This window comes from Pteropus medius, unplaced genomic scaffold, assembly GCF_902729225.1.
Source record: "Pteropus medius unplaced genomic scaffold, Ma_sr-lr_union100, whole genome shotgun sequence".
NCBI lineage: Eukaryota > Metazoa > Chordata > Mammalia > Chiroptera > Pteropodidae > Pteropus > Pteropus medius.
The window spans coordinates 12,400,166-12,426,046 of NW_024340692.1; the positions used below are offsets into that span (position 1 = coordinate 12,400,166).

Here is a 25,881-nt window from a genome sequence, read left to right on the forward strand (position 1 = left end):
CCAAATTCAATAACAAATCACAGTAATTTCATTAATCATCTGGCTAGCATATTTCCTTCTTTTCATGATTTTTCAAATTGCTTTTATGTTAACAATTTTATTGTGTATGGCTTTGACTGTGACATATCTTAAACATTTTATTTTAAAGAGACAGAATATACATAGAAATTTCTGAGGGCAGAGGTGATTTAAGAGATTTACGGCCACACTGTTAGATCTAGTTTCAAATGGTCTTTGATTGCCAATAAAATGACTGAATGTTGCCTGGACTTGCAAGGCTTATCTAGAATAGCAAGGATGGCTGTAGAGGTGGAAGGCATATATCTATCCTTGTTAGAAACCCTTGCCCTCCATCAAACATGCTTGTGCAAATGGAGTCAGTGATGCAGCTCTCTAATTGGACTGCTTCTACTTGGGACATGGGGCAAGCTGAGAAACAACCAACCCATTTTTCAGCAAGCTGTCATTTGGAGGTTTCAGACTACCCTGACCAATTTCCAAAAAGACAATTACATTCTGAATCAAATGATCACCATAGAAAATAATTTTTTGACTCTGTAACATGCCTGAGTTGTCCCATAACTGTTTTGCAAAACTTGAAGTACAGCGTAGCAGGAAAAATGAAGAGATTGTCATGAAGCAATCCCAAGGTAAAGGTAATAAACCTGTAAGCTATCAGCATGCACAAGGAGCTTTTATGTTCACTTCTCACACTATAAAAGGCCTATCTATTTTTTTTAAGTGACTAGAGGATTATGCTCCTCACATATAAACAAACAGATCTGATGCACAGGAAAAATCTACAAGGAAGCTATCATCATTATGATGACAGAACAAGTTATCTTTCGCTCTAAATGCGTCATTCCTCTGGCTGTTGATTGCTCCTCTGGAAGTTAATATTTTGAGAGAAAGGGCTCTGGCCTCTTTAGCAGCCACCCCAGGATGTTGTTAAGGGCCCATTCACCAACTTCTGGGACAAGATTGTGCCATTACCATAAATACATATGATGGGCATATTGCAACAGTCACATCCTGGAATAACCTTGATGATAGACTCTATTCTCTTTTTTTGGGAAAAATAACACTTTAGTGTGCTAAGACTTTCTTTTCCTAATCGTAAGAATCAAAAATAATAATTCTGCAATAAACAAAAATAAAAACAAAAAAAATCAAGAGACACTGAAGGCCATTATTCAAAAACAATTGGACTATCTCATATTTAGTTTTGGTCTCTTAAAAAAAAGAGCAAACAATAATGCATATTTATAAGTTTGCTAAGTATATCATATGATTATAAAATGTGTCTATTCCATTTTAGAGCTCTGTATATTATCCCAATGAACAATGATAATAATTATTTATAACAATATGCTAGGTTGAAAAAAAAAACACACACAAGAAAATCACCAAATTAACAGAACTATGAGTAACCTGTGATGTATTTCTGACCTAATAGAGGATACATTTTGAGATATATTAGCCTTAAACTGGCAGATATCCAGTTTAAGCAGCTCCCAGCCCCTAAGGTGTGACAAGTGACAGGCTCACAGGGTGGCTGCAGAACTGTTCTTGGGTATTTTGTATCCTCTCAGGATTTTCTCCCAGCAGTGAAACAAATCTATATGGCTAATTGTTTCCAGCATATGTTAACATGTTCTTAATTTGTCTTAATGATTTGGCCATGGGCTGATGTCTCTGCTTCTATTCCAGGACCCAGCTGCCAATAAAAGGCTTCATAATAAAGAGATTCTTGATGGAAATATCTTACATAAATACATCCCCAAAGCAGTCATCCACCTCCTCCCTGCTGGAGTACAGCTACTTTCCTGTATTATTTTCAGGAAGAGCTTTGTTTCCCATTCTTCAAATCTACCTCAGTCCTACAATTCTGGACATATCAGAAATGTATTAATATCAATAACTGTACTACTTCACCTCTCTAGAGTTGCCCTTCTCCTCTCTAGTCATCATCGATCAAGGGCAGAGCCAGCCCCAAATCCAGGCTCTTGGACAATTTATAATGCGATGTTGAGGACAGGGGTGGTGACCACCATAGAGGGAGGGAGCATATGCAGGGAAACAGCCTAATCTTTGAAAACCTCCACAACAGGAATATTAATGAACGTAACTTGAATATAAAATACCTGTCTAGATGGTCTAAACACCCCACCTGTCAGTAATAACGATGATGATGACAATTATAATAAAATGATAATAAGGATGACAACACACTATGTTTTGAGCAATGAGTTCTCGTTGAGTGCATCATCTCCTTTAATTCTCACTATAGCCTCACGAGGTAGGCATTATTCTTCCCATTTTACAGAGGAGACAGCTATGGCTCAGAAAGGCTAACTAAGCAACATGCCATGGTGTTGCAGCTGGTCAATGAAGAAGCCAGGATCCCAACCCAGGTTTGACTCCAAAGGCCCTATTCTTATGTTAACTTCGCTCTATCCACATGCTACAAAGTTCTAGAGTAGCGCTGCCCAATAGAATTTCCTGTGATGATAGAAACATTCTCTATTTGTGCTGTCCACTGCAGTAGCCTCAAGCTACTTGTGGCTAGTGAGTACTTGGAATGTGGCTAGTGTGACTGAGGAATTGAATTTTAATTTTAATTAACCTCAATTTAAATGGCCACATGTAGGTAATGGTTGCCATGTTGTACAGCACAACCTTTAGACCTTCCCCGAGTGTCCAGCATTTAGTGGATGCTCAACAATGTTGAATGAACAAACTTAAGCTTAACTCCATCGCAAAATCCAGTACAGCTTCTTTACCTTGCCAGCACAGGGGCAGGGGAAAGGATGAAGATAAACCATCATCTCCTGGTATGCATTTCCATCACCACACTTACCATACTGCTCTGAGGCCTAAGGCTTATTCTTCTCTAGTCCCCAGGATATTAAATAAGGTGCTCTGTGAATTTTGTACTTGACGCTTTCCATGTGACAGAAAGAGTTGCACTTTTTATGGGCAGTCTTCTCCATACCAGGTGAGCCCATTTCAAAGATCCACATGCATGTCAGAGATTAGGAACTTGGCAATTAAGTCTCCTTAGAAACCACCTGTACAGGCAATTTGGTTCAGTTCCCAGGATGGCCACCCATGACAGACCTCTATGTAAGAATATATTTAGTATCATAGTATATCTTTACTCTTTTTTTCATTATCATCTATTCTATCCCATGCCCCCATTCCCAGCCTTTCAGACATTTTTTTCCTAACACCACCCCCATGAAATTTTAATACCATAGACAAACTTTGTATCTGTTCATGTACTGAATGTATATATGTGTTTTCTATGTAAAAAGAATAAGTTTCTCTCCCTTACTCACTCCAAACCAGCTTTTGTTGTCTTGGGGGCGATATTGCTCTTGCTGAGAACATGTGGTCTAGCTCAATGTATATGTCATGTGAATGAATCTAGATGTTGGACATGAAGATGGCGCCTCTCCATCAGTTCCTTAGTTACGCTAGCCAGTGTTCCAAGTGCTCACCAGCTACATGTTACTTGTGGCTACTGCAATGGACAGCACAAATACAGAATATTTCTATCATCACAGTAAGTTCTCTTAGGCAGTGCTGGTCTACAATTTACAGCATATGGATAGAGCCAGTATGACACAGTGGTTAAGACTATGGCCTCCATCACTTACTGGGGGAGGTCAGATGACACAGACGCCTTAGTCCCAAAGAGGTGAAACATCACTGTGCTTTATCCTGGGGCTTTACTCTCAATAGTCACCTGGCTTCCTTGCTTTCAGGCCATGCTTTGTACCCTACGGAGTCTAGAGGACCACCTCTCTTTACAAGCCATTCCCAGAATTCATTTATTCTAGAACTGGATACCTGCCTTCTGGGAGTTGAAGGAGAGGGACTATGCACTAATATATTACAAAGCAGGTATGACAGGATCTGCGTAGAAATCAAAGATGTTTAAAAATGTTCAAAGCAATAGGACAGTAGTTTTATGTCTTTTGAATGTAATAAAAAATAAGGCTAGCATTTTGTATGTCTTTGTTTTTTATATTTTTTAGTAATTCAGTTGTTTTATAGTTTACAAAGATTACTGATCTGTGACAGACTGGAAATTTTAAAAACTGCATCTTTTCCAACCAGTCTAAAAACCAGATGCTTTGCAAAGCACTGGTACAGAGGACAGGTACCATGAACTTTCAGAGGAGCCAGAGGTGTCATCTGGCTGAAATGACTAGAAGCAATGTGCAGCAGGTAGCACTTGAAATGGGTAGAAAACAATGAGCAGGATTCTCAAAAAGATTCTTGGCAAAATCTAGTTTTAGTAAGTACCCTGCTAAATCGATTTAACCAGAATCCTCTACACCCTGATATCTGATGACCTTCGATATCTGATCGGGTTATCAGATACTGTCCTCTATTACCCCTAGGTGATGTCTGATCACCTGGGCCTATATTCGACAAGATTCTGGTTAGGTCAGTTTAGCCAGATCCCCTTTACCCTGATGTTTCCTCTTGGTAATTTTCCATCCACTGACCCCCGCCCTGCTCTTCAGCTATCAATTCCCACTTGCTCACACTGTATTCATTTAGAGTTGAGCTCAACTTCTGTCCTCCACTGAAAAATCCCATTACTGTGGTTCCTACACCTATCTTGATGGTCCTGAATGAAATCTGCTTTACCACCTTTAACAAGTATCATTTAATTTGTTTTTTCTTCATTAAGTCCAGTTACCAGTGAGCCCAGGGTTGTTCTTTAAAGCCAGGGGCAGTTTTGAGGCTGGGCTGTGGCCTAGAAAAGGGGATGCAATCCAAGGTTGTCCTTGGAAGTTAGGGGCACCTGCTACCTTCTTATGTTAAGAAATTGCACTTGCTTTTTCACCTTGGGAAGAGGTTTTGATGAGCTGGGGTGCTGGCTCTTGGCCCAAATAGTTCTAATAATCTATTAGAACTTTTTATAAAAATACTACAGAGGAAGCAGTTGCTGTGGGCTAAACAATAGCATATTTTAAAAATAAACACTCAAGGGCAAAAGACTCCTCTGAGAGCTCTCTGATTAAGCTACCACCCACTAGAGAACAAAGTTTTTGTGACGATATCTCTACCTTGTGATTAAGGTGTCAGAATAACTCCGTTATTGGAAGATTTCTGGTCTGGCATTTGATGGTGCTTCACAACTGTGAATGGACACAACATCCAAGAAACTCATTGTTGCATCCTCATATACAGATGACTCCTGTCTCTCTGTCACCAGCAGAGGAGTAATCAGTGTGGAGAGAAACAAGCACGGGCTCTGGTGGGACAGACTAGGCTCAAAATGCCAGCCTTCTCCTCCTAGACTAGGTTTCCCTATCTATCAAATGGAGATTTTAAATGCCTCTACCTCCTAAAGGGTAATTGTGAGGAGCAAAATGAACCATCTCATCTTGCACAGCTGTTGTGAGGATTAGGAATAGTATATTATACACCTAACACAGTGCCTAGAACTTAGTTTGTACTCAGTAAATAGCCTTCGTTATTACTGAATGAAATATCAATATGAAGTGTCACTGAGCAAATGGAAGGCACTTAAGTGTTAACTCATTCATTCTCTCACTGTTTCTTCCATAATCCTTCTGTATTTATCACATGGTTACTAAAGAGATCTTTTAAAAAACATAAATCAGGCCACCTCACATGCAGATATAACCCTCCAATGGCACTTAAGATGAAATAGAAAGTGCTTACTCCAGCTAACGAGACCTTGTGGGAAGGGGACTTGCTTGCCTTGCAGTCCCAACTCGTGCTCCCTTCCCATGGTGTTGCCCTCCTTCAACCCTCTCCTGGAGCAGACCAAGCTCCTTCTCACTTCAAGGCTTTTGCAAAGGCTCTTCCCTCTGCTGAACCGCTTTTCTCTACACTTCATTTGGCCATTTTCAAGTCCTTTCCTCAGAGTCCTCCCCTGAGTCTCCGGGCTGAATCAGGCTCGTTTTCCTCACCTGGCATCCTGTTCACATCATGTTTCATATTTTTTATCAATGGGTTCATTTAACATTGGTTTTTATCACTAGACTATAAGCTCCCTGATGGCAGGAGACCTAGGTATCTGCCTGTTCACCAACGTGGACTCAGTGCCCAGCACATAAGAGGAGCTCTATAAACATGTGTGGGTTGAAAGAATAACTGAGTTATTTATATATGGCGGCCTGCTCCCCCTCCCCCCGCTTCCCCAAGGCCCTTCTTCCCAGGCCCTGGTCCCTGGGCAAGAGAATGTTCCAGAATGAAACTTGAGGATCTGCGTCAGCCCCAGGTGCTGCTCTTGGGATCTGTGTGATCTTGGAAAAGTGACTTAATCTCTCTTCATTCTCCTGTTTCCTCATCTCTAAAGATGGAGGTAAGATCCTACCTACTATACTTCTTTACTGGGTTGCGATGAGGATTAAATAAACAAGTTCATTCTCCAGGGACAAGGCTGAATATGATCTCATTTTGTTAATTCAGGGCACAGGGAAATCTCTGCAGCCTGGAATAATGCCCTTGGGATGTTAAAAAGAAAAAGAAAAGGCAGAGGGGAATATGCAAAATATATTTCTGTGCGCACTTCACCTAGGACATCTATTTTTCTTAGAGGCTGTAACATAAAGAACTCCCTTAAAATAGGTTCTATCACCACCGTAGACTACTCTGTGAAGTTAATGAAACAGCCTGGTCCTCAGGCAGCACCAACTAAAGGTCACTCTGCAGCCTCTGTCAGCAGGTCCACATCTGATGTTCAAAATGTGTCAAGAAGCAGTGGGCTGCTCTTCCGTTTCCTCAGCAGTTCCAAGAGCTGTTTTAATACTTTTTTTTTTTTTAAATACCATGAAGCATGATGATATTTGTATTGGGACCAATTTCTCAGAAGACCCCACGAGCTTTTCTAGGAGTCTTATCATCTAATAAAAGCATTAAACATACCTCAGAGGATCTGAGGATCTCAGCCATTCCTTTCAAAGTCCTTATGTGTACTTTGACAACAGGATAGCTTAAAAGCTCAGTGAAACTTTTTGAGTTTTCTACCACAGCCTGTTATTGAGCTCTTTTTGTTTTTCCTTATGCTATAAAATTGGTAGCTCAGGCTTCTGGGTATAAGCTACTTGTATGCTGGTGAACTTTACAAACCAGGAGCAGAGCAGGTCTTTTTATATTGTTTTCATTTCTAGAATAAATGCATTGTGTACACTCCCACATGTATGGCTCAATTCTAACACTGGCCCTGTAGCTTGATGCCAAATGCAGGAACTTTCCAGAAACTTCTATAGACAAAAAAGGGGTTGTACAGAAAGTATCCTTACAGGGTGATCTAATTGTAAATTCCTAACTGGGCTGGTCAAGGTGGGTAGTCACACCCTAGTCACATAACGAACTTTGCCTTAAGCAAGCCCTGTCCATTGTTTTTGTGCATCTAGGCTAACATACTTTTGAAATAAGCATAGCCATTTGGGAGAGAGAAACTGCAAAACTGTCATTCTCAGGGGCATTTGACATCTTGCTTCCCAGCATATGTTGTCAGTTTTGGCTCATATCAACTCTTACAAAATTCTCTACAGGTTTGGACGTTTCTTAACGTCGATACTTCTGACAGTATTAGACAAAAAAACAGTAAATTAAAAAAACTATATAGCACTTTAAATGCACCATGACACAGTACTATTATTTCTCTATTTTACAGTTGAAGACAAGTTAAAACACTTGTTCAAAGTTTCACAGCTAGTAAATAGCAAAGTGAGGATTCAAGCCCAGCAGTCTAGATTCTACATCTGCGCTAGAAGCCACTAGACTCCTACCCCTATCTATATCTATTGATACTAACAAAATTCTTTGACTAAATTTTAGTCAGGCTCCTGAACATTCTCCTAGGTCCATTTGTATTTCCTTATAAAATCCAGTTTTAGCAAGAACCCTGCTAAGTCAGTTTAACCAGAACTGCAGCCCGACCTCTTGTATCACTATTATATCTAATCAGGTTCTTTATCTTGCACCACTCCCCAGGTGATGTCTGATGACCTTGGCCTGCTTTCAGCAAGAATTAGGTCAGTTTAGTCAGAATCCCCCTTACACCTGATGTTTCCTCTTAGTAATTTTCCATCCACTGATCCCCCTACCCTGCTCCTTGGCCATCAATTTCCACTGCTAATGCTATATTCATTTGGAGTTGAGCCCAATCTCTTTCTCTGCAAAATCCCATTGCAGTGGTCCCTATATCTGTCACAATGGGCCTGAATGAAGTTTGCTTTACCATCTTTAACAAGCGTCATTGAATTTTTTTTCTTTAATAATACTTTCCTACCTGAAGGTTGTTCAGGGTGTCTCTCTGGAGAGAATGGCACAGGGAGGAATTGCTGCTATAACTTGCTTCCCCATGCCTGCAGGCTGAAGTCCAGACCCCTCGGGAAGGCACATAACCCCAATGAAGCTACCTGCTCACCTTTCCATTCCCATTCCTTCTCCCCAGGTCTCCAGCATTCCAGTTAAGTCTCACTGTCCTCCCAAGATGCCATGCTTTGTGCTAATTTCCTCTGCCTAGAATGCCCACCCCACTTCATTTGATTACTATCTTTTCTTAAAAACTCAACCCCAGTGTCCCCTCCACTGTCCTCATTCACACAGAGCACTTATCACACGGCATTGCAATGTTCTCTCCTGCAGGATAGGACTCTTTTTTGCATCTGTGTGCCTAGCACAGAGCCTGGGACGTTGAAGATGAAATGAATAAATGGTCCCCAGATCCGTGCATTCAACACATAGGAGGTTCCTTAGATTCTCTGCATGGTTTCTCACTCTCTCTTTTTTTTAAAGAAACAAAACCAAGTTAACTCATAGTCAAACAGAGCTGTGAACCAGTCTGTGAACCAGTTCAGGCAGAAGTAAAGCTCATTCATGGTGAATTCTCCAGGCTTCACTATCTCAGAGAAAGACTGAAGCAGGGCATATTCATCTCTTGCCACTTTTCATTTTATTCCTGTGCCAAGTGGCATGTTCATTATGGAAACTCTGTTCTTTATGCATTATGTGTCCCTTCCTTCCCTGGAGAAAAGACATTGTAGAAATCCAATTAATATAATAAGTCTTCTGGCTTCAATAGCTGTGTTCTAACTCAACACAAATTTCTTGATGGTTAAGGAAATGTTTACTTATTGTGTGCAAAACTGCTTCGGCCATCTTATTTTCCTGGTCTCTGCCCAAGACAGGGGAAGGAGAAAGGAGGTACTCCTTGAAATGTAGTCAGAGTCCAGTGGTTCTAGATGTTGTGAACCAGGCAAGACATTAACTCTCAGCTTGTATAATCTTAGGCTCCAGCATGGAGTTTTAAGTTTATATGCTACTTTGAAATGGCAATTTTCATAGATACTATTTAAAAAACCAACAATGTTTCAAGAAAAGCATGCACCTCCCCCTTCCTGGTAGCTTAAATTGACATTAAGTGCTCTTAGCTACCTAACAGCTGTACAATAAATGATATGTGCATCTTTGACTCTTACACCTAAGGAAGTCACGGACCTGGCTAGCAGAAGACCTGGGCTCCATGACCAGGTAGGTGGTAGGAACCTCACCCTCTCAGAGGTTCTTTTCTATTCTGTTTTCACACAGCTGGTGTTATAGAATGTTTGCTGAATTAAACTGAACCCCATTTCAAGAAGGCACATGGCACAGTTCTATCCACTGGAAGATGGGATAGTCCAGGCACACAGCTACTTATGAATAAAAGAATATATATCCTTGGAAGAAAAAAAAGTCTTCCCAAGCCCAAATGATCTAAGTGTATCATCTTCTGCAAAGCTTGAATTTAAACACGGGGTCTCCAAAACGTTGACTGACTTGACTTCATCCTGCTCCATCCTCCATTCTTCAGTGTCTCTTCAATGTCTTTAGACTCATTGCTTGGTCTAGGTATATTCGCTTGGTGTGTTGGTTTATTTTGTCACCTGGATTCCATCTCAACTAGACTGTATCTTGAGAATCAGAATCTAATCTTATCATTCATCTCATCAGGGGTCAGCTGTCAGCTGGCCTCAGGTTTTTTGTAAATAAATGTTATATTGGCACAAAGCCACACCCAATCATTTACGTATTGTCTGTAGCTGTGACAAGGGCTGTGACAACCAGTTGGGTAGTTGGATAGAAACTCTATGGCTTGAAAGGCCTTAATTATTCACTATCTGGCCCTTCACGAAGAAAAACTTGTAGACTCCCTACTTGAAAAGAAATCGACTCACATATATATTCTACATCTTGCTGTTCAATAAACACCTTTTATATCTAAGACTCTACAATTTTTTTTCTTTGGTAAAAAATAAAACTTCTGCCCTGAGAGGTGAGATCAAGCCCTAAAAATTTTGAAATCCTGATACAGAAGTTGGAGTAACAACTATTTAAAATCTGGGAGCAATGTTTTTTTAAACTTCCAAGGGTGGAATCTTAAATTTTCCTTGGGAGAAGCTCCCCATAAATGTAAATCCATTACCCAATCAGTGCTTGTGGAAACTGGAAAGTCATCGACAAACAGATCACAAATGATTTCTACCGAAGTCTTCAGTACTAGGACCCAGGGACTCAGTGGCTTGGGGTGAAGGGTAAGGAGTTTTCTTGGCTTGGTATAAACTCAGAATGCATGGAGCTGCAAACTGGTGTTGCTTCTTGAGTAGACAGCGTCTGTAGGAAATCCAGAGTAAGATGCGACAGGATGGTGAACTGCCACAGGACCAGCATTGCCTGGGCATAGCTCAACCTGGACAGACTCTTGAGTCTTGCAAGTTGGGTGGGTATGCCACAACCCAGCAGGTACTAATGGCATCCATTCTAGTGTGAGTCTCCTGATAAGATCCCTAGGACAAAACCATCCCCTTGTGGCTGTGAAGAGGGTGTTCTCTGAAGTGGATATTCTACAATGACAGTCATCTCAGGAAGAGGTTGCTCCCGGGCCAGGACAGGAGCAACCTGTGTAATAGGAAACTTTTTTTACTTAGAATTTGTGTCAGGTGGTGAGGTGTGGGGTACAGCAATGCCTGGAACATCTTCATGTGGAGGGATAAGCTGGCCCCAGCCTCCCGGACATAGGCTGGTAGCTTAGCAGTGGGGCAGCTCTCTTAAGGGTCCCTGGGGCTCTTGAAAAAGCCCCTTCATTGGTATTTCACTTCCTATTATTCTCCAACCTTTCGTAAAACTTTGTCCCAAGCGTGGGTCCCAGGCCTGGAGGGTCCCAGGTCTGGTTGTGATCCAGGCTTGCGGTTAGGAATAGGACCCTGGATTTAGAATGTTATATTAGTAGGGCACCTGCACCTAAACTATGTAAACATAATTCAGCTTATTGATGATGCATGTGTGGCTGAATGCCACGGTTGTACTCCGATATATGTGGAGCCATGTGGTCCCCAGGGAAGCAGAAGGGGAGCAGAAGAAGAGCAGGAGCAGAAGCGTGCTCCCCGCAATAAAGTTGGTGCGTGCTGTTTCATTCTCTCGCCAGCCCCTCGTGCATTCTTTCAACTGGCGTCTCACTATCAAAATCTTCCCTTCTCGATCAGCTTGGCACTGACACCAAGTAGCAGTCTGGTCTCAGCTGCACTATGAAGAATGAAGTTCTCATTCTCATCTTAGGATGGAAGAGCAAAGGAGGGGAGCTCTTCAGGATCAGAGGAGTGACAGTAGCCACAGGAGACAGCAGGGAGGCAGCTGTGCCCAGTGGAGCACTTCTGGCCCAGAAGGTTGTGGCAAAGTGGGCGGAGTGGAAGAGATGGGGACTGCCTCCTGAACACAACGGGGATCGCACCTCTGGGAATGGGCGCTGAGGGGCTTTCCATTCCTGTGCTGGTAGGAGGTTCGAGTCATCATAATTTGGATATGAAAGAAAATGTGACCTGAATTTAAACTCACTGGCTGGTGAGACCTGGACCAGGATTTTCCACAGCCACAGTTCTCAGGCATGTTCATAAGCCATTTCCCAGGCTATTTCCCTTGTGGTTGCTATAAATACAGCTTTTGTACCTAAGTGTTAACAGGGCCCAAGCATAGATATTCTGAGGGTGGCCCTCAGGATGTAAATTACACGCAGAGTTCTGTTAGTGCCTACACTGTCTCTGAAAATGTCTTGAGATTATGTCTACTGTGCCTTCTCTCTTTTTTTATTTTAAAGTGAATTCCAGACATTGTCATTTCATTCCTACATAATCCCATAAGCATTAAAAGGTAAGGATACTTTCTTACATAACTAAATGCCATTCTCAACACTAACAAAATTATCGACAATTTCTTGATACCATCTAATAGCCAGTCTATATTCCAATTTCAATGATTAACATGACATTTTATCATCACCATCACACAAAGAGGGATTGTTCCTGTTTTGTTTTGTTTTGTTTTTTTAAATGGCTATAAAGTAAGTATTTTTATATCGGCAGAGACTTTGATGGCAGAGGGTTTTTCCTATTTGTTAATTTGACAAGAGTTTCCTTGATGCAAAAGCACAGGTTAGTACTGGGTTGCAATTTTTTTCTGTGTCTCTATCTCTAATTTATGTTCTTAGGGTTCATTCAACTCTCCCCGGCTTCAAACATTCAACCTCCATTGGACTCATTAATATATACAATAAGCTTTTGATCTGCTGGATTTATAAAGCCTTTTGAAATGTGAAAACTGTTTGTCCTGTGTATTTTCTAGCTTCTGCTTTACCCTCCTGATTGTGCTCAGTGTGGAGGCCGAGCACCACTGCAGGGTTTGGGGGATGGACCTCACACCGGGTAAAGGTGGTACTGAGCTACAGGGACATGGAGCAGAGCTGGGGAGGAGAGGAACAGGCAAGGCTGGAAGGACACAAAGCGGAATCCATCTCACTTTCTTCTTTCTTTCTTTAAAAAAAAAAACAAAACAACAGAACAAAAACAAACAAAAGTAAAATGTGTTTGCCTTAAAAATGTAAAGAAAACCCAATGGATCAAATTTTCTTACTATCCAGATCTAACCATTGTTAACCATTTGGTTGTGATTCCAACTTTTTAAAATGTATATAAATTTTAATAAAATTTGGATTGTAAACATCCCGTTGTGTAATTTGTTTAATGCTCCTACTTTATACCATAATAGGAACATTTCTACATGTCATTAAATATGTTTCCAAAATAAGGTTCTTAATAGTTGCATGGAATCCTAATTTACAAGTATAACATACATTTGGATTGCTTATAATTTATCACCATTACAAAAAACAATCCTATCATGAACATCCTTGTACCTAAATCTCTGAACATATTTCTGATTATTTCTTTATGATAAATTCCAAGAAGCAGAATTACCAAGTGGAAAAGTCAGAACATTTTCCAAACCGCCCTCCCAGTAAGTTTGTTCCAATTTATATGATAACCAAACATATGTGATTGAGCCCATATTCCCACAACCTTGCAACACTAGCAGTATTACTTTTTGCTTTTAATCTGATAACTTAAAACATGAATACAGAATCATGTCCCCATCTTGCTTTGTTCACGTCCCTTGAATCGTGGACCATTTTATCACTCCATGTCAAAAGCATGGGTAGTGGTTCTGTTCTCTAACTCCTATTTAACTTCTGGGGATTTGGTGAAGGAAAAATGTAGAAATTACTGAACTTGTGCTACAGCTTCAAAAACAGCTGAGTTATGTGAGTGGAATGCTCAGGCTTGCAAATCATTTTTCTAGACTATGTGCAAAGCCGAAGTAGCACCCAAAACAGAGAGACTGAAAAAAATCTCACTAGTTATTGACTGCCAAGAGCAGTACATATTTTCAAACATCCAATATTATACATCTGGTATATTCATGCATTTATTACCTTTTCTTCTATTTTTTTTTTTAATTTTTCACCTTTTCTTCTAAAACCTGGTTTACTGTACAAGTTTTGGATCTGCTATCTAATTTGGATCAACTTTCCGTACCTTCTTCCATATACATAAGTTTTAAATAGTATCGATCATCAAGTGGTTTACGAAGCTTGGGCAACTGCATGCAAAATACAGTATATATGTACATCTGTGAAAATTTTTCTTGGGAGAGAGTTATGTTCTCAAAGGAGCCTAAGATTAAGAATCTTTGATATAGAGAAATTTCTAAGGGGTTGTAATGGTAATGTCTATAGGGGCCAGTAGGTAAGGTAAATAAGTGAAGTAAATGAGGTATTAGGCAATAGGGAGCAGGGGAGACTGTGGTATCCTCAAATACATCTGCTCCAACTAAACAGAGTAGCTGTCTTTCAGCTCCAGACCACTGTTGGTATGTGAGGAAATGGGTCCAGTGTTTCATGATGTTAATTTTTTTTTCAGTGGAAGCTAGAAATCTGGTTGATTACATGAAATCTTCTGAATTTTAAATGCTTACAATAATTGCAAGTTAAATAAATAAACATTATATAGTACAAACAACTGGTTTGCTGATTTGGCCTTCAGGCTGCAGGGCATAAAAGAAGGCAAGCATTTCAAAACATAATTAAATTCATAAATAAAAATGCTCTCTTTAGGTTTGTAATAAGCCAAGAACACTAAGACCATTTAAAAACAAGGCTCCCAAAAGAGTCTAGTTAGATTGGTTTGGCATTTGAAAAGTTCAATGGCCAAATCTACAGCTCTTCTGGCAATGCAACTGCTGAATGCAGCAGACCCTGACACCCACCCTTTCTTCCCCAGCCAATGTCTAGTACTCTATATAGATTAGTCCCAGATCTCTTCAGTGGCAGGAGAAAAATGTTCTGCAAGAATCCTATGTGCATGGTTATATAAAACCTTGATTTCCAAGTTGACACTAGTGATTGTGCCACATTTTGCCTGTTACCAGAATTAAGACAAGTATAAGAAACTATGAAATGCACAGGGAAGCTTACCATACCCCGAAAAGTGATATTTTTGTAAACCAAATTAACCTCCATCTACATAGGGGAGCTTGTGCTTTAAAGGAATCTGCAATATAATGATCAATAACGGAAAAATCATTTCCAAATTCAACTGTCACAAGTTCGGATTTTAAAACCTGAGGCATTTAAAATATGGGGCAAACCTATAATTGAATCTTTCCCATGGGATGTGGCTGCTGGTCCCCTGGGCAAATTTCCAGGGCAGGTATGCAGCAAGTTCTGAGTTCTGTGGAGGAGTGGAAGTAGGTAAAGAGAAGGAGGAGAGGACCCTGAAGGCAGCTGCTGAGAGGGTAGGGAGCAGGACAGTTGCAGCTGGGAAATAAATGAGTAAACTACTAAAAACATGATCAGAACTGACAATCACATTTTGCCTGAGAACACTAGCTGACATTTCTGTTTTTGTTTTTACTTCTGTGCTCTGGATAGAGTTTTATATATAGTATCTTTAAAAAATGACATCTTTCTCACAAGACATCATATGGCTGGTCAAATGAAGACTTGAGCTGTGGTGAAAGTACTGTACTATCGATAGAACCATGCCACAAAGCAATGCCACTTTGAAAATAATGAAATACTTCCACTCAAGCAAATATATACTTTCCAAGTAATATTTTGATTTTTTTCCCATAATTAGAAAAGAACAACTTAAGTGATGGCTCCTTAAATAATCATAGAAAACATCAGTCCTCTCAAGGTACCTGTAATCATGCTGGATACAATTAATGGCAAAATGATGAGTTTCAGCATCCTCATTAAGATTTCTCCAGGAAAAGCAAAGTAGAACTTGTCCAGGTTAGAGAGCTTGCTGTATTCTCGAACCAAGACTCCCAAGGCAATTCCTGAATAAAATGAGGATTGGAAAGAAGAAAAGAACATTGAGTTCTCCCGTATGAATTTCTTCAGAAAAATACACACATAAAGCAAATTTTAATGGCAAGAAAAACATTTTAGATATTGTAATCATCTGCCACGAGTATGTAAATTTTAGACTGAAAAAACAAATCATTTTAATGAGTAAGTAAATCGCTAAAAAATATTCTTCATGTGAAAAAATTTTCATTCCTTTTCTCCTTCTTCATATCTATGACAAAACATCACAATATATCAAGAAAGAAATTTATCATCTTAGTCAACCCAGTATAACTATTTTGTTTTTACATACCATCCTTATTCTTTGTTTAGCTTAGATATCTTATGTGTTTTATAGTTTACATATCAGTTTTCATTTTCCTCATATTTTTATCATAAATGCTCTATAATTTTTATGATAGTCTTATGTTTACACAACTTTTATAATTTTAATAGCAACATAAGATACTGTTGGTTTGATATATTTACCACATTGTTGAACAATTACGTTCTCTAATACTTTGCATTCTTTCCCATTCTTTCTAGATAAGAACCTGTCTAAGTTTGTTTGATCAACAGGCTTTTTACAAAGTTTGTGATCCTGAGTATCTTGGACCTTTATGCTTCTAATTATGTGAGTAGGGAAATGTTCAATATTAAGAAATGTTAAGCATTCTCTGAAAGCCTGCCTTATCAAGGTGTCTTTACGAAATCCTTCTGTTGTGATAACTTTGATAACTAAAAACATCACACATTTAAATATTTTTTAATCCTCTTCCAAATGGTTCCATTAACACCAAGCTGCCCTAGGCCATCCCACTCCCCACCTACCCACTCTTCTAACTGCCTCCCTTTTGTTAAACAAGAAATAAAATAGGCTAGGATGACTCTCACATTTTTTTTTCCTTCACCAACCTCTGAAGATGACATGCTAATTGGAGATAAAATGACTAAAAGACAGGAGGATTCAAGGAGGATATCACCACAAGGAGGATATTCACGATTATCAAATGTGAAAATTTTGAGTTGTTCAGGCACAATTAAGAACTCTAGGGCAATGAAAAGAAATGTGAATTATAATCAATATTAGAATTTTCATTTCAATTTAGGCATACTTCCCATGCTCACTAGTAGACCAAATAAGTGAACCTCACAGGGTACATTTGTGTAGTAGTAACCTTATTCTTAGCTGAATTTTATTTTTCCTTATATTTTAGTTTTGCCTTGATCTCTATTTTTTGCATACATTACTGTATTTCTGATCAGCCATTTTAAATTATTTTTGGAACAAACATTGCACATAAATGTTTCTCATATTGTACTAAAGACAAAAAAAACCCTCTATTATCAATGCTATTTGGTTCATATTTTAAAACTTAGTGTTAAAGACTTATGAATGGTTAAGAACACCAAGGATTCAAAATATTTTAAGTTAATTTAAAAAGCATGTTGTGCTCACTGCCTACTTATGAAATTGCCTATGTTCAGCTGTTCTATAGGGAACATACCTATATTATGCCGTAAGGATACTCTGTGATGCTCATTGTTTAAAACATACACACACCCACACACCCACCCAACCAAAGAGACATTCTTCCTCATACTATTTAGATTGCTTCAAGTAAATTTTTGGCTTGTATATCAAAGAAAGCTCTATATGTAAAAATAAAGCAGATGTGTCTGTGCTTAAAAATCAGCCACAAAAGCTCTCTGTTGAGTAGCGAAAGTACTCCAAGTGCTCCAATCTTAGGGTTTATATTACTAACAATTAACTGTGCTTCTAATCATCTCCACCCCAAATGAATGCAGGGCAGTTAGAAAGATATGAATTTTTATGGGAGGGATAAAAGAATTACCACAAGGAGTTATTTGAAAGCAATCATAGATGACAAACACCATAAATAGGTTACTGTATTTAATAATGAAAGCTTTCTCTCAAGCTTGTTCTTGGAGTATCACAAATTGTGTGTGTGCGTGTGTGTGTGTGTGTAATCACTGAAAAGAATATAAACACAAACCAAGGCCTGGAAAAGCAGTTGGGAGATTCAACCTGGGCCAGAGATGTCATCCTGGGACCCTCAAGCACAAGAAGTGGCTGATGAATAACCTCGACCAGGAGTTACATCTGGGAAATCAGTGCTTTACCTTGGTCTCAAACATGTTTGGAAAAGTAAGATGCAGGATAAGAAAAATCACTGGAAGGTTTTCTAGGTTCCAATATAAGGTCAGGATTTCACAGGACACAATCCTTCCCTACCTTTTTCTAGAGACAAACTTGGACTGGATTAAGGAGTGTGGAGAGAGCCACAGACGGCTGGAAATAAATCCTTACTTCAGTCTGACCCACCTGGTAGGGCCACTCCCAGAAACAGGCAAGAAGATCAAGAAACTCTCTGAATGGTATAGTTCTAAGAAGGCCTTTAGCAGGACCTACAAGGAAGTCCAAAGGTAAAATTGCTACCCAGACCTCTGTAACCCCAGAAACCACCAGGAACTCATTCTTGGGCTGCCTTCCCCCACACAGGCAAGAAGATCCCAAATAGGTACTAAGACAGTTTGGGAAGAACATGGTGTTAGAAGAGCAGGCTTGAGTTCTGGTTCCACCACTCACAAGGTATATTGTAATTGGGCTATAAACTTTAACCTCTCCCATTGTTAAATGGTGGGATTAGAGGCAGGAGAAAAAGCATTGGATTAGATACCTTCGAAGGTCCCTCCAAATGTCCAAGATGCTATGATCATCTCTGAGCCCTGATGTCCTAAACTTTAAAATGGGATATTGCCCAGCTCATTAGCTCCTAGAAAGCTGGCTGTGCTTTCTCCAGTTTTTATGCTAAATGTTAAGTATATTGGTAAAACAGGGAAAGGAGAAACTAGGGAGGAAAGCAATTGAGACCTCCGCTAGAGATTTCTTCTTCAAGTTCATGTTCAAAAATTTAAGCTTAAAAGAGGAGATGTCATTTCTTCATGCCCATATTGTCTCAAACAACAATTGCCAGTCCAACAGCCTTATCGTGGAGGTAAGTTTATAAAAAAATTACAGTTTAAGAAATAATTCTGGAAATCAAAATAAAGAAAAAGGTCACATGTAATTAATTACATGAACCTATCCACGCCTTTATGCCCAATTTTCCAGGCCCCACACAGCCTTTGTTCTTATGTACTTTTTTTTATAGTTATAAAATTTTAATCTGGGGATAGTTGTTGAATTATGTTTGATTCAGATTTATGAAAGTAGTATTATTACTGTTTTAGAATATTTGCAGAAAAGAGATTAAAATCTGTGGCTTTTAATCAAAGCCCCAGAATAGTTCTTTGATACACAGATTGATTTTGGCTTGATTAAATAAGAATTACTGGCAAAGGAAAAATATTTTTAATTATCACTGAAATAGTCTGCTAGCCATGCCATCATGCTAGGCGCTATATTAGGCAAATTAAAAATATGCCTTTTGCCTTCAGGAGCTAATCTAAGGTGAATGTTGATAACCAGAAAATAAAAAGCATAGAATAAATAGAGTTAATAAATGACTCCGTGCATATACTGAAGAGATGAGAAGATGGTTTCTCTATTCTGTACTTCCACTGAAATATATGTCCCTTTTTCTCATCTTTTTCTTTAGAGCTGAGTAGCTCCACCAATGCAAGCTCTTACATGAACTTTGGCTCAAAAACAGATGCCTCTGAGTCAGTACAGCTTTTATTTTTAAACCCTTAAAAATGTATTTACTGCACAAGCAGTATTATCACAGCTCTACTGGAAACGATAACTGTAAAAATTCACCCACAACTTTTCCAACTCAAGTATGTGCAAAGTAAAATTGTTTTCATTTTTCCATATACTATTACAGTTAATCACAGTAAAATGGTTAACAATTACTGAGTATATACTATATGTCAGACTCTGTGTTAAGCATGTCAAATGCATTTTTTTTGTATATTATCTCCTGTTATTTTTAATGGCTATATAATTATAGTGTCTGGATTCTTTCACTTTGCATAATGTTTTCAAAATTCATTCATGTTATAGCATGTAAAAAGTTTTGCTTTTAGTATTTTTCATTTAGCATATTATAAGCATTTCCTCATGTTACATATCTTTATTTTCTTAATACTACTTTGGATGGACATATTTCTTGACCTTCACCCAACTGTAAAATATCTCAATTCTTGACAATTTTGTTAAATGTTATTGACTTTTCCTAACAACCAAAGGGAAGAAGCACAAAATAGGATGCAAAGGCTTGAGTTACTGTACATTTTCAGGTTCAAAGGAAGTACATTATACACATTCTTTATAGTATCTAAATTCAAGAAAAAGCAGTAACAAATGAACATTTATTAACATACAACTACATGCCACATACTGTACTGAGTGCCTGAGGTTGAGGGAGAGGAGTTAAAAAAAGAATACAATTTTCTTATTATTGCAATAATCAATGTTTTCCTTCATGGATCTGTGGAGAGTAGATTTGTTGACTATCAACAGGAAATGTGGTGATCATTTACAATGAGTCATCGATACCTTTTTGTCTGCCACCTACAATTAAAACTTCGGTCTGATTTAGGAAGAAAGTTGATTTTGGTGAGGATCTAACAGATTTCTGCACATGTCTCTATCCATTAAAATGTATAATGTTATCTGTGTTTGAAATCTTGACTTACATGGTATCAGTTTGGATGTATTCTTTTGCAACCTGTCTTTACTTTTTGAGTTTTTTTCATTATGTCTTTGGGATTTATTCATATTAATTCAGGTAGATCCATTCTAAGTGCTATTCAGTATTCTATACCATACTCTCAATTTTGTTGTTTTCTATGTAATTAAATTCTGCCTTTGATTTTTTCTTTTATTTAGATTTATCTTTTTCTAATTTTTTTTTTTTGCGCTGATTGCCTAGCACATTAGCTTGTTTTTTTTCCCCCCAATATATTTACTTGAAAGAATATATTGCTTTCTAAATTCTGTGTTTGTGTCCCATTATTAGTATTTTTACTGTTTAGTTCAAAATGTCTTATAATTTCTACCGTGACTTCTTCTTTGAACTGTGAATTCTTTAAAAATATGCTTTTCAATATCTAAATATATGGCGATTTGAGGGCTTTTTATAACATTCCTTTTTATCTCTCTGTGATGCATTTTGACTGATTTTTTCTCAGACCTGCCTTCTAATTTACCAATCCCTCATTCAGTTGTATTTATTAGATGTTTAATTAATCCACTGAGTTTTAAACTCTTTCTCTAACATTCATTTCTAGAAGTTGTAGTATCTTTTTCCTACTTTCATTTTTCTATTTTCTATTCCATCTCTTTTTCTTTAGTCACTTAAAACATACTTAGTATATATTCTTTCAGATTATTATATCATCTCCAATTTTTGGAACATGTATTATCTTGTGTCATTTCCTTGTGTGGTTTGTAATTTTTGACTATAAACTTGTCTTTTGGGAAGGATTAGCTTTTTTGTGTGAGTTGTGAAAGTATCTCTATAGGATACTTGTTTTTCTTGGGAATTTAGGTATTTCAAGGCATCTAGAACTGTACTTATTAGTTTTTCAGCTTGGGAAGTCAACATTATGTGGTGGTATAAGCTCAAATCACATACCCAGGTAAATCTGGGTTTTAATTTTCTCATTGTTCCCCTTCCCCTCTTTCCTTCTTACTCTTAGCCATGGGCAGATGGCAAGTTTTCTTGAGGTTTTCTCAAATCACTGGATAGAATTTTTCTGGTCATCTTTCCAAGGACTGGGTCAAAATTTGAGGTTTCGAGCTTTATGCAGAGGTCTGATTCTAGCTCCTTCACTGATATGGGCCAAGATTATACCTTGTTCCCCTAAGTGGATATTGAAATTTCTGTCTCCCATTATTAAGGCCTATAATTGGGTTTAGAACTTAGCATCAGCTTTTGTTTACAGTCTACCCTTGAGTCTTCTTTTTATTTCCAGCACATAGGGATTTTTCCTTATTTCTTTTGAGTTTGGGTTTGGCTATATATTAACTCAGAGGGAGATGTTATATTTCTATGTGTTTGAGATGGCAGGGAAACCCATCCATATTAGCTCAACCACCATATTACTGGATGTTATATCACCATCAATTATATAGTCCTTACCATTTCCACTATGTCCATTTTAAGATAGTTAAGGGAGTCAGTGAAGATTAAAGTTGAGAGTCCACAAAATATAGGAAAGATCTGGTCTTATTAAGGACTTGCTATATTAAAACAATCATTGCTTTTTCAAATATTCGCAAATAATCTCATGGAATCAATTAGCCAATACTCATTCACAGACCACCTAATTCTTGCAACACATTGGTCAATAGGGAAACACAGATGAGAATAATGCATAATAAATGTGCATGATGAAATCAGGCATATTAAATCACATGAGACATTTTGAGGGAATAAACTAATTCAGTACCAACTCTTTAGGAGCCAGGCTCGGGAGTCAGACTGTGTTTAAATCCTGGCTTCACCATCTTATCAGCTGGGCAAAATATTTATTCTGCTGCCTTTGCCTTAGTTTCCTCATTTGTAACAATGGGCATAATATCAACCTCATAGAGTCATTGAGAGATTTAAAAATGAGACTATATATGAAGTGTTTAGAATAAAAAGTACCTGGCTCACGCAGTTAGTACTAAATCAATGTTAGCTATTATTATAGGCTATATACTCTTCATCGATTTTTCTCATGAAATCCTCAATACAGTTGTGGCTTTCACAGGTGAGTGTCATGGTCACAGAGCTCAAAAGCAGTGGAGTCAGGATTTGAGGGGAAAAGTTCAAGTAAATTATTTCCAGGATGACTAATTTATAGAATTATCCCCTTAGTCAACTGTATTTATTTTGGTAGAGAAATATTTCTTTTTATCCTATGAATGAAAAAAAATTCAAGGTTAAAATAATGACACATAAAGGACCCATGAAATACACTGAATGTAATGTTTGTTAATCTTTATACTAATTGACATCACTGAAGTAAAGGTCTCAGGATCTTAGTGGTACCAGAAGAAAAGACATTAAAAAATGTTTTTAGTGTCTTCTGAAATGATTTTCGTTAGATTCAAAAATCTAATTAAATTCAAACAACAAAGACATAACTATTTCAGGATTTCTACAGATTTTTTACAAGCCCGAGAGCACTTAAAGGGAAATGCCAGCTGTTTTTCTTCACCCAGCAGTGAAAGGGCACTATAGCCAGTACTAGAATGGCACTAGCACCACACCTGGCCAAACCCATGGAAGCCAGGAACTGAACCTTCCTATATTGTGTGTATGTAAAACGGTATAGTCCCTGTGGAAAACTATTTGGCAGTTGCTCAAAAAATTAAACAGAGAGCTACTATATGACCTACCAATTCCACTCCTCCGTTTATACTCAAGGAAACTGAAAGCATATCTTCACACAAAAACTTGTACAGGAAATGCTATAAAACATTCTTCATAACAGCCAAGGAATGAAAAATAACAAACGTCTCTTAACTTATTATTGGTTAAACAAAATGTGGCATATCTATACAATGAAACATTATTCAGCTACAAAAAATAAATAAATAAATAAAAATGAAGTACTGATATATGTTATAGCATGGATAAACCTTGAAAATTTTATGCTCAGTGAAAGAAGCCAGACACAAAAGCCCATGTATTATATGATTCCACTACTATGAAATGTCCAGAACAGGCAAATCTATAGAGATAGTGGCTGCCATAAGATGGAGGTAAAGGGTAGGGACTGATTGCTAATAGATTTCTTTTGCAGGGCATGACTGGAAATGTTTTGAAATTAGGTAGTGGTGATGGTTGTACAACAGTGAATATACTAAAAACCACTAAACTGTACACTTTAAAATGATGAATTTTATATTATGTGAATTGTATCTCAATTTAAAAAAGCATACACATACTGTCAAACTAAATTGATTTAAAAAACAGAAAATGAGAAAAGCAGATAATAATATTAAATGTGATTCATTTCCATTTTGACTGGTTAATAATTTGATGGCTTTTGCATAGGGTCAAAGAGAAGAAGAAAAGATAGGGAAACTTCTTTTTTTTTTCTTTTAATCATCATACTAACAGCCCAAAGACTGCCAAAGACGCAGCATTTTTTTTTTTCGCTTTGTAGGATTTGAGCTTATCGTATCTGAAAGCCTCACCATCTGAAAATAACAACTTGAAAACCCAAGTGAAGCAAGCCAGACATGTTTATTAAAAGCTCAAAAGAAGATGCTCGATTTAAAGAAAAGTTGCAATTACAGATTGTAGTTCATAGACCACAAAGGAGATGTTTGAGAGCTTGATTTTCAATTATAGGGTATGAAAATAAATCAAAACAACCCGCAGAAAACCAGGATTATTCTGAGAACAGTATGACCTGAAAATACCTGCAGGAAAAGAAAAATCAAACTAATGGCCTAGAAAAAAATCAGCTGTCAGTACCAAGAACTCGCATCCTTGCTATATTTTGCTAAGCTCTGTGGAGGATACACTCACTGTCCTGGTCCTCATGTGGTTTACGGTCTCGGTGGAGATAAAAGTCATATCAGATATTCTGTGTGTCACCCAGATTTGGAGTTGAGTCTGCTCTAACAGTTACTAGCTGTGGGACTGTGGGTAAACTACTTAATTCAGTTGTGTCAGAGTAACCTCATCAAAGAGGAATAACAGCAGCTCTGTCACGTGGCTGTGTGTGTTAAGTGGAATAATGAATGCAAAGAATTGAGCCCCAACTCGGACCACAGGGAGGCTCGATAAGTGTCAGCTCTGACTGAACAACAACAGATGATAATAGCAGCCGCAAAAGTGAAGAGAACACAGCTTTCAGAATGAACTTATGCCCTGGTGTGAGTAAACACCGAGCAGGAACATGTAATGGAAAGAAGAGTCAGGAATCTGGATTCTAATTCCATTTCTACCACGTAAGTTAGCTGCTATTCATTTAATGTCTTTGATTTTTGGTTGCTTTATCTAAAAACTTCAGTGAAGGAACCTCAGAAATGTTGTGAGAAGCAAATAAGAAAATGTCCATAAGAAGTGCTTAGTGATTAAAAACAATGTCATGTATTATTCTTATTTTACAATGTATTTATCTTATTATTCTTATTCCCATTTTCATGAAGACTATTCAAATTATAGAGAGATAAACAGTGGAAAATTTGGAGGCCGAAAGACATTCCCAGTGGAGGTTTGAACAGAAACTTCTATTTATTATTGGCAGAAACTCAAGTTTTATTTCGGCTTAACTCTTAATTTTCTTCAAACTAATAAATACTTATACACACACAACAGTCTTATAAACATTGTGAGAAGGGGCTGAATCCTAAGCAGACAGAATAGGGAGAACAGGACAAAAGTTAGATATAACTGGGCCCAAACTCTGCTCATCATTTATTTTCTAAGCTCTGGGACAGAGGGTAAACAATAGCCTATTGGTACCTTTGTTTTATCGCCAGTCAAAAAGGAATGTTACTTGACTAAAAGACTTAAGGTAAGGATTAAAAGTGATGAAGCATAAAGTAAGAAAATTCTCTTCCTGTTTCCCCTTCTCCCTTCAGGGAGGTGGACCTTCCTGTCACTTCTGCCTCTCCCTTTGGGGAGCGGAGTTACCAGTTTTGAAAGGTAACTGTGGAAGCATAGTGATCTGACATTTTTTACTCTTCCCGGAGGGATAGAATGGGATTGATGGCTTCTCCATCTGAAAGACGCCAAAGCTGCTGCATTGAAAGGGGGGGACTGGCATTGGAACTGGGCTTGGGGCCTCCATCGTCATAGATTCTAAACAAATGAAAGATGTCTGCAGACAGAGAACACAAAGACATTTAAAAAACATACGTAACTGAAAAATAACCTTTTACCACTCTGGGAAATAACAATCCCTTGGTCATCTGTCTTAAAGTCAAAAGAAGGAACTCCATTCTTAAATATAAATTTAAATACATTTAGATGATTTTCAGTTTACATGAAAGATTGCAAATGTCCAAGGCTAGGGGTCAGAGCGGTAGTGACAGAATCAGGCCTGTGGGGTCCTCACAGTTCCACCAAGAGCTGCCACATGGAAATGAGGGTCTAGGGTGGCCTCATCCTCTAAATCTAATTTTAAAAAGAAACTAAGTAAACCACTCAATTTTTAAACGTTAAAAGCTTAAAAACAAT

At 38.1% G+C, this 25,881-nt stretch overlaps 1 protein-coding gene across 1 annotated transcript in view; it reads right to left on the reverse strand.

Moving 5' to 3' along the window:
• The window catches only part of SLC1A1 (solute carrier family 1 member 1), a 69,358-nt gene that overhangs the window by 21,220 nt on the left and 22,257 nt on the right, over nt 1–25,881 (reverse strand). The window contains exon 2 of the mRNA XM_039885201.1: nt 15,571–15,711. Coding sequence (XP_039741135.1) covers nt 15,571–15,711 — 141 coding nt within the window. The remainder of the gene's footprint in view (nt 1–15,570; nt 15,712–25,881) is intronic.